Source organism: Monoraphidium neglectum (genome assembly GCF_000611645.1).
Source record: "Monoraphidium neglectum strain SAG 48.87 unplaced genomic scaffold scaffold02196, whole genome shotgun sequence".
Classification (NCBI taxonomy): domain Eukaryota; kingdom Viridiplantae; phylum Chlorophyta; class Chlorophyceae; order Sphaeropleales; family Selenastraceae; genus Monoraphidium; species Monoraphidium neglectum.
In genome coordinates, this window is record NW_014011432.1 from 2,984 (window position 1) to 11,039 (window position 8,056).

Below are 8,056 nucleotides of genomic sequence, written 5' to 3' on the forward strand. Positions count from 1 at the left end.
CCGCCAGGGCCAGGGCGCGCGCAGAGGCGGGCGCGGCGCGGTCGTCCGCGGCTCCCAGCATGTGGGATGCGGCCAGGCCCACGGCTGCGGGTACGGCGATGCGATGGGGCGTGTCAGCCACCCATCCAGCAGCTCGGCATTGCCCAAAAGCTGCGCCCTGCTGTCACTCCTGTGGAACCCCGTCAAGACCCCCGTCCAAACCCGATCAATCCGATCCAGTGTGCCGCATCCCGCAGCCCCAGTGCCAACCCGCTGTGATGGGGTACACACTGCAGCCACTCGCCTCTTATCTTGGCCAGCATCTCGGCCATTGGCAGGTGCCACGCCGTTTGTGAGTACAGATCCTGCAGCACCTCCAGCAGCATGGGCGACTCCACCACCGCCGCGGCGAACGCGCTGCACGCCTGCTCCTGTTGCTGCTGCTGCTGCTGCTGCTGCTCCTGCTGCTGCGCCCATGGCCGCCGCCGCTGCTGCGGGCCGCCGCCGCCGCCGCCGTCCAGCAGACCCAGCAGGAGGTGCAGCATCGGCGCCGCCGCCCGCGCGCCGCCCGAGTCGAGCAGCCCCTGGACGCACCGCACCGCCAGCCGCGCCTCGTGTGCCCCGCGCGCGCCGCCGGCGCGCTGCACGAGCGCGGCGATTGCGTTGGCGTGGCTGTGCGCCCGCTGCTGGTCGGTGCGGCCGCGGCGGGCCGGAGGGCGGGCTGCGTGCAGCTGCGGGCAGGCACAGGCGGCCGCGTGGTCCACCAACGCGGGAACCACTCCCGCGTCTAGCCACCTGCAGCTGCGGAGCGGCAGAGGGGTGGTGCGTCTCAGCAATACCGGCGTGATGCTGCCTTTCACTCCAACCTGAGGCTCGACAAAGCCAAGCATAATGTGCATGGACGCCGCACGCGCCCAAGCCCTTGAACCACGCCGTTTCATGAGGGCCCTGCTCCCCTCCCTGCCGGCCCCTTTCTGCCCTAGCCCCAGCTTGCCCCCGCTCACATTTCCGCCGCCTCCCCCGCCGCGCCCCCGCAAGCCGCCTCGGGGCCCAGATCCTCCTCAATTGCAGCCGACAGCTTCTGCAGCCCCGCCGCGCCCGGCTGCTGCTGCAGCGCCGCCACCGCCGCCGCGGCGCGGCGGTCGAGCTGCTGCTTGGCGGCGGAGCACTTGGCCAGAGTGCGAACCGCGTCCTCCAAGGACCGCACCGGCTCGGGGCAGCTGCGGAGCATGCGGCGTGTCGCGCACCTCGACCAAGTGCACAGAGAGGGGCGGGCGCGCGTGCCGCGACACTGCTGCGGCCGCGATTTGGCAATGCTGCACCAGGCTCGCACTCTCTTGGGCACCCCAGCTGCCTGAACCCACCAAAGACGCGGGATCACGCGTGCGCTGTGGCGCACCACGCACCTGTGCGGGCCGCAGCCCTGCAGCGGCCGCAGCAGCACCTGCGCCCGCTGCACTTCCAGCACCACGACCGCCTTGACTTGCCCGTCGCAGCGCTCCAGCGCCACCCTCGCGGCGTCGCCGCCCGCGCGCGCCTGCACCAGCCATGCCGAGTCGCCCAGCAGCGCCGAGCTGCGGCGGCCCGCGTCTGGGAAGGGAGGAGGGCAGGGCTTTTGCGGTGCGCACCGGCGCATGCCGGCAAGCTGCAAAACAGGGGACCGCGTCATGTTCGTGCAGCAGGGATCAAGTGCAGCTGACGTGGGCACTTACCTGTGCAGATCTTCTCCCAGCATGGCAGGATGTGCCGTGTCAGGCTCTGAACAAGCTCCTTGGCCGCGCGACCCTCCAGGGTGATGGTGCAGCATATGCCGCCCTACGATGCAGTTCATGCATCAAGGGGAAGTATCAGCCAGGGCAGCAGCAAGCTCTGCAGAGCACAGCGCGCTCACCCATGGCAAGGGCTACTGTACGGCACACAATACAGGTGCCATGGTTCCTGGGCCATGCCGGTCGCCCGCATGCAGGCCGCTGCTCGCCTGTTGCGAGGCCACACGATCCGAGGGTGTCAGGTCCAGCCGCTGCTGCAGGTAGTGCGCCTCCGCCTTGCCGCAGCTGCCCCTGCACCGTGGAAGTCCCCAACACGCCAGTCATAAGTGAGCGGCGACGCGCAGCTACGAGCCGTCCAGTGCCAGGTGAATGTGGCGACGATGCGCCGTCTACGCTGCAGGAAACTGCTGACTGCCCTTCTCAGCGGCTGCAGGCTCGCAAACGCACCTGAGGCTGACCACCAAGTCCCTTTGCCCCTCGTCCAGCCAGAGAATTGCAGCCTGAGGGCAGTTCTGCGGGGAGCAGGTGCGCAGCAGTTGCGGCGGGCGATGCGGACGTGGTGATTCGTGCGGTGCCCGCTGCTCAGCAGCGGCCACTGGTGAGCCTGCGTACAGCCCCTCGTGCTCGCCGCCTTGCAGCACTGTTGCAGCAGGCGCCCCAGCGCGACGGCGGCTGATGGCAGAAATTTTCCTTGGGCAGCAGCCAACCTGATGCAGCTCATCCTGAGCCATAGCGGCGGTGAGGATGGGCACCGGCTCCGGCCGCCAACCGCCGACGCCCATGAATCCGCCCGAAGGCGCAAACTGCGCCAGCCTTCGCTGCGGCGACTGGCCCGCCATAGCGCTGTGTAGGATGGCGCGACCCACCCCTTGGCGCGTCTCAGCACCCCGGCTGTGTCGGCGCGCGCGTTGCCAGTGTGCAGCGGTTCAAAATGGCTGCCTACTGCTCAGACAGCTGGGGCCGATCAAGCGAACCTATGGCATCACAAGCATTTTTTTCTCCGGATGCTGCACGCCATATAGAGATTGAGGATGAGGCGCGCCAGATCGCAGCGAGCAGCTAGCAGCATCGCGTCCAGGCTGAGTGTTATGTATTTATCTCGTCCAATCTTATTCATTGAGCTCAAAGAGTGCCACAAATACCCTGCAAGACCAACCCCACGGCCCCCATGCCGCTGGTGGGGCCAAACACACGCAATCCCGGATTTGATCAGCCAAGGGCATCGACTCGTATGTAAGCAGGGAAGCAGCATCTGCTTTCAGGGTTCCGCTGCCCACCTGCCGCCGATCACAACATTCTTTGATGTATTCGGGCCAGTCAAAAAGTCAGCTGCGTCCCCCCCCCCCAAAAAAACCTGCAGTCCTTGCCATTGGTCTGTCTGCGCCTTGCCGTCGCCTTTTGAGGCCAGCGTCTGATGAATGTTGATGACCGCATGTGATCATACGCACAGGGAGACTGCGGTTGAGAGGAAAGCACGCACATGCGCTGAGGGAAAGAGCTGGGAGCTTGAGGACAGGGCACACCTGTGAGGAGAAGCAGAAATGCGTTGCTGGACACTCACAGATGGTTTTTCAGCTCGTTGAGCTCCAACACCCCACTTGTGGTTGTACTGAGTGCAGACTCAAGATTGCTCTGGGTGCTTGTGCTGATGATGACGCACCCCATCCAATGCGCAATGTTGTGTGACACTACCCACGTTGCAACAGTCCAAATCGCAATGTCCCACATCGCAAGGCTTCACTATGGGACTTCAACACTTGCGGACAGGATGCGGCATTACAAGGCCTTCAAAGAAGACTCAGAAGACTCAGATGCAAGTAAGTGTATAGGCAGCCAACTTGATGCGCAAAGGCCACTCCTGATTGCCCAGAAATTGACACGCAATAATCAGCTTAAAGACAAGCGAAGCACGCACCCACACCCATGCAACACACACACACATTGATATCCAAGTTCATTAGTAATGAACAATAAAATGTTCTCCAGAAAGGTTCCGCGCAGCTGCATTGTTTGAATACCACACTCAATCACACTCTCTGTGTTTGAATACAAAGAAAGTCACAGGAGGGAAGCAGGCTTGGTCTGTGCACAGGCAGTGTCTTGAAGTGACAATGTCAAGGCAAACCAATAATGTGCAACAACAGTGCAGAAGTGGGTGGATCAACACAAGAAGAGTGTACACAATGATCGAGTCTCATTGCGTGACTCAAACCTACATAACCCCCCCCTTGCACTCGTGAATCGAGCTTCTGGAGCAACCTCCTGCAATGCTGTGTCACCGCTTCTGGTGCTGCAGGAAGCGCAGCCCCAGGTAGCTGCAGCAGAAGTAGAGGGCCGATAGCACCCCCAGCATGCCCACCGCTCCCCACTCCCCGGGGAAGACGCCCCGGCCGCCAGCCTGTATGCCAAACACCGCCGACAGGTGCTCCTTAACCGGGATCAGGCCGCCGACCTGCAGGGGGCTGGCCATGAGCTGCTCCTCGCTCCCCAGCTGGTCGGCTATGATTGCACAGCGTGGCGTAGGATGGGGCGCCGGTTGCAGGCCTTTATTGAGGGCGGGGCGATGTCAGCCTGGCACCAGCCCCAGCTGTGGCAGAGCACAATGCAAGCCAGCTGACGGTTTGAGCTAAGCCTGGGTAGCAGTCGCTGTGCCGAGACGAGTCGGTGGCAGCCCAGGAGCCGGGACAGCCCTACTGCTGCAGCTGCCTTGCTCGTACGTACCACTTATGGCGTAGAGGGAGTAAGCCAGGGGGTTGGAGTAGTAGAACCACCTCCACCACGCTGGCAACGTCGGCAGGGGCGCCTGTGGTTGCGTGACAAGACGCACGGCAGAGTGAGGAGTCGGCATCACAAAAAACAACGAACAAATAAACAACAAACAAACAACAAACAAAGTTGATGTCAGCCAATACTCAGCTAGCAGGCCCGCCATCACATGTATGCCCCCAAGCACACACCATGATGCCTGCATGCGCCGCGCATGCCCACCATGAAGCCGCAGAGGACGTTGAAGAGCGACCCCCCGATGACACTCAGCAGCAACGAAGCCAGGTAGGGCGCCGGCGTGACATGCACCAGCGCCTTCCCAAAGGCGCCGACAAAAGGGGCGCAGGTTGCGGGTTTCAAGAGCTGGAGCAGACGCCAAACAGGACCCCAGAACCACCACGCCACCAGGCGCTCCAATTGGAACCGTTCCGAGTGTGTGACGCAAGTGCAAGTAACAACCCGATGTGATACCGCCCACCACTAGCGGGCTGCCAATGCGGGCGCTCCTGGCCCCAGTCCGGGCGCGCCTCACCTGAGACAGCAGTATCATGCAGGCGGCCGACAGGAACACCACCAGCAGCGCGAAGAAGAAGCCGCCCGCGTCGGGGCGCAGGCCGACCAGGGGGTAGAGGACGGCGGTGTAGAGCAGCGTCTGCGGCGCCAGGAACGGCGCCTCTACCAGTGCCTGAGCCGCCAGGTAGGGGCCTGCTTATGGGTGCGGGGCAAGGTGAGTCGGCAGGCCGTGGGGAGGATGCTGCAGGCATCAAGCAAGGGGCTGGTCGCCTGCTTTGCGGTCAAACTGCAGGGAGAGAGGCCAAGTCAGACAGGGGATTGCACGCGCAGATTGTGGGCCGGGCAGCTGTAGGAAGCCGAGCGTGCCTGTGCTGTCCTCTCAGCAACGAGCTGACCGAGCGCATGGGAGCGAGGCTCAGCCGTCCCGCCCGCACCTGGCCCATAGGTGCGCGCCGCGCGCTCGCGCGCGTAGACGCTGCGCTCCTGCGCCATGCCGCTCTGTGACTCGAACGCCGCCTCAAACGCCAGGCTGATCACGATCCTGCGCGCGGGGAGGCACCAAGCGCCATGTATCAAGAACCGCACCCGTGCCATGCACCACGTATATTGCATGTGCATGCTGCATGCATGATTGCTGCCCGTCTGAGAAGATTGCTGCTGCAGCCCAAGGTTTCTCAGGCACGCCAATTAGAACTAGCACGCTCATTCGCAGGCTCGAACAGCCGCCGCGCTGCCGAGGGCGCGCGTTGTGGGCGGGGCTCTGCGCTCTTGCGCGCCACGACCCGGCCGACCAAAGGTTTGCGGGCACGCCGCCGGCATCTCACATGTACATGCTGCCCATCGCGTTCTGCACGCCCCTTGCGTCCGTAAGTTGCTCGCGCCTGCGCAGCAGCATTGGGGCAGGGTCCCTGATCAACACTTGGCCAGAATCAACGAGCGGCCGTCGCTGCAGCACGCCCCGCTGCAATTGCCCACAGTTCCGATGCAGAACATCAACACCCACCCCCGTTTCCTCGATTGCCCCCACCAAAGCTCAACTTGTTCCGCACTGCACCAAACGGAAATCGGGCACGTGTGAGACGTAAATGCGTACCGCCGATGTGCCTCTTGCCCGCACCTGCTCTTGCCAAACTCGACGGTGCCAATCAGCAGCGCCATGGCCAGCGTGATGAGGTACCGCGGGATGTTGTGCCCCGGGTTGCGCCAGTATCCCAGAAGGTTGCGCTGCAGAAGGGCACTGAACTGGACCCACGCCCCCGGCGCCGCGGCCCCGCTGCACGGCTGAGCGGACGAGCCGGCCGCCTCGACCTCATCCCAAGCCCTAGCCGCCGCCTCTTCATCCCTGGGCGTTTGCTCGCTTCCAGCCGCCGCCGCAGCAGATGCCGCCGCCTCGGACGCGCGGCGGGCGGCCGCCTCGACCATTCCAGATCGCTCGTACTCCTCTGCCAGATCAACCGCAGCCGCCGCCGCCGCTGCGTCCGGCGGCGCCTCGCCGGCCCCCATGCCCGCTCGGGAGCCCGGCGCCAGCGCGGCCACGACCTCAAGCATCCAGCCGGCCGGGTTGCGGCCGGCGGCGGGGGCCGGGGCGTAGCGCGAGAGGTAGGGCACAACGCCGGCGGCTGCGCCGTTGTAGACAACCGCCCCGCCGCGGCGCAGGAGGAGCAAATCGTCGAATGATGCGAATATGGCGGCCGAGGGCTGGTGGATGGTGCACACGACGGTGCGGCCGCTGTCGGCGATCGTGCGCACGACGCCCATCACCACCGCCGCCGCGCGGGCGTCCAGGCCTGCGACGCGGTGTGCGACCACCAGGGCGCCTCGCAAGTGTGTTGTGGCTACGCCGTGGCTGTGCGGGCCGCCTGGGGCTTGAAGGCTTGTGGCCACTTGCTGGTGCTGACGCGCCCAGTCACCAGCAGCAGCGGCGACCGGCCAGCAGGGCCTTGTCAGCAACGCACCCGCCAATTCCCACGCACAGCAGCTAATAGATCACGGACAGTCACAGCTGCGGTGCGTGGTCCCACCCACCCCGCCACCCCCGTCCTGGTGCGCACCGCTGCTCGGCTCGTCCATGAAGATGACAGATGGGTTGGTCACCAGCTCCACCCCGATGGTCAGCCGCTTCCGCTGCTCCGCCGACAGCCCGCTCGCGCCTGCAGACGATTTTGGTTTGAATGGGGCGGGTCTTCTTTGCAGCGGGCCCCGCAGTTCGCGCCCGGCTTGGCGGCCGCCCAAAGAAGAGCAAGCAGCAAACGTGCGGCCGAGGAGCACTCCTTGCGACCTCTGCAAAATCAGCAACCCACGGAGTCCAGATTCAGGCAGCAACCAGCTGTCCAGACGATCTGGCCAATGCCGCACGCAGGTGCCTCAGACACGCAGAGCAGCCCCCCTCTCGCCACCCCAGCACTGGAAAACAAAAGCCTCACCCGGCGTGCCAACGAGGCAGCCCTCCAGCGGCCCCAGCTCAACCAGCCCCGCCACCACCCGCACCAGCTCCTCGCGCTCCTGTGAAGAAAACCCTGCCGGCAGCCGCAGCGCTGCCGCGAAGCGCAGCGCCTCCCCAACTGTCTGCAGCGGGACATGCACGTCCGTCTGCTCCACGTAGCCAGTCAGGCGGGCGAAGGACTCGGGGTCCTTGGGGCGCCCGTTGATCGTGATGGCGCCGGTGGTGCGGCCGACCGTCTTGCGGCCGGCGATGACGTCCATCATTGTGGTCTTGCCGGCGCCGCTGCTGCCCATCTGAGTGGTGATGTGGCCGCAGCAGCAGCAGCAGCAGCAGCAGCAGCAGCAGCAGCAGCAGCAGCAGCAGCAGCAGCAGCAGCAGCAGCAGCAGCAGCAGCAGCAGCAGCAGCAGCAGCAGCAGCAGCGTGGGCACATAGGTGCATGAAAGTGTGGTTGTGTTCATGCGTGAACATGCTAGTGTGCTCGAAGGCGGGGGGTGCTGTGCTAAGAATGTGATGTCCATGGTAGGACGACCACCTGCATCCCTGTGCCCAGTTACCTTCACCCACCCACCCGCCTACCCGCCCACC

General features: G+C 64.7%; 2 protein-coding genes across 2 annotated transcripts; both read right to left on the minus strand.

Moving 5' to 3' along the window:
- Window positions 1-182: 182 nt before the first annotated feature.
- On the minus strand, window positions 183-1,648 carry MNEG_10140 (hypothetical protein; the record flags this gene model as incomplete). Its single annotated transcript, XM_014041388.1, has 3 exons — window positions 183-780; window positions 984-1,199; window positions 1,386-1,648. 3 exons carry the CDS (start codon window positions 1,646-1,648, stop codon window positions 183-185), a joined length of 1,077 nt encoding a protein of 358 aa, XP_013896842.1.
- Window positions 1,649-4,023: 2,375 nt separating this feature from the next.
- On the minus strand, window positions 4,024-7,763 carry MNEG_10141 (hypothetical protein; the record flags this gene model as incomplete). Its single annotated transcript, XM_014041389.1, has 9 exons — window positions 4,024-4,247; window positions 4,470-4,551; window positions 4,737-4,829; window positions 5,047-5,219; window positions 5,462-5,568; window positions 5,852-5,908; window positions 6,145-6,814; window positions 7,079-7,177; window positions 7,451-7,763. The coding sequence occupies 9 exons, from the start codon at window positions 7,761-7,763 to the stop codon at window positions 4,024-4,026; spliced, it is 1,818 nt and encodes a 605-aa protein (XP_013896843.1).
- Between the last annotated feature and the right edge of the window lie 293 nt (window positions 7,764-8,056).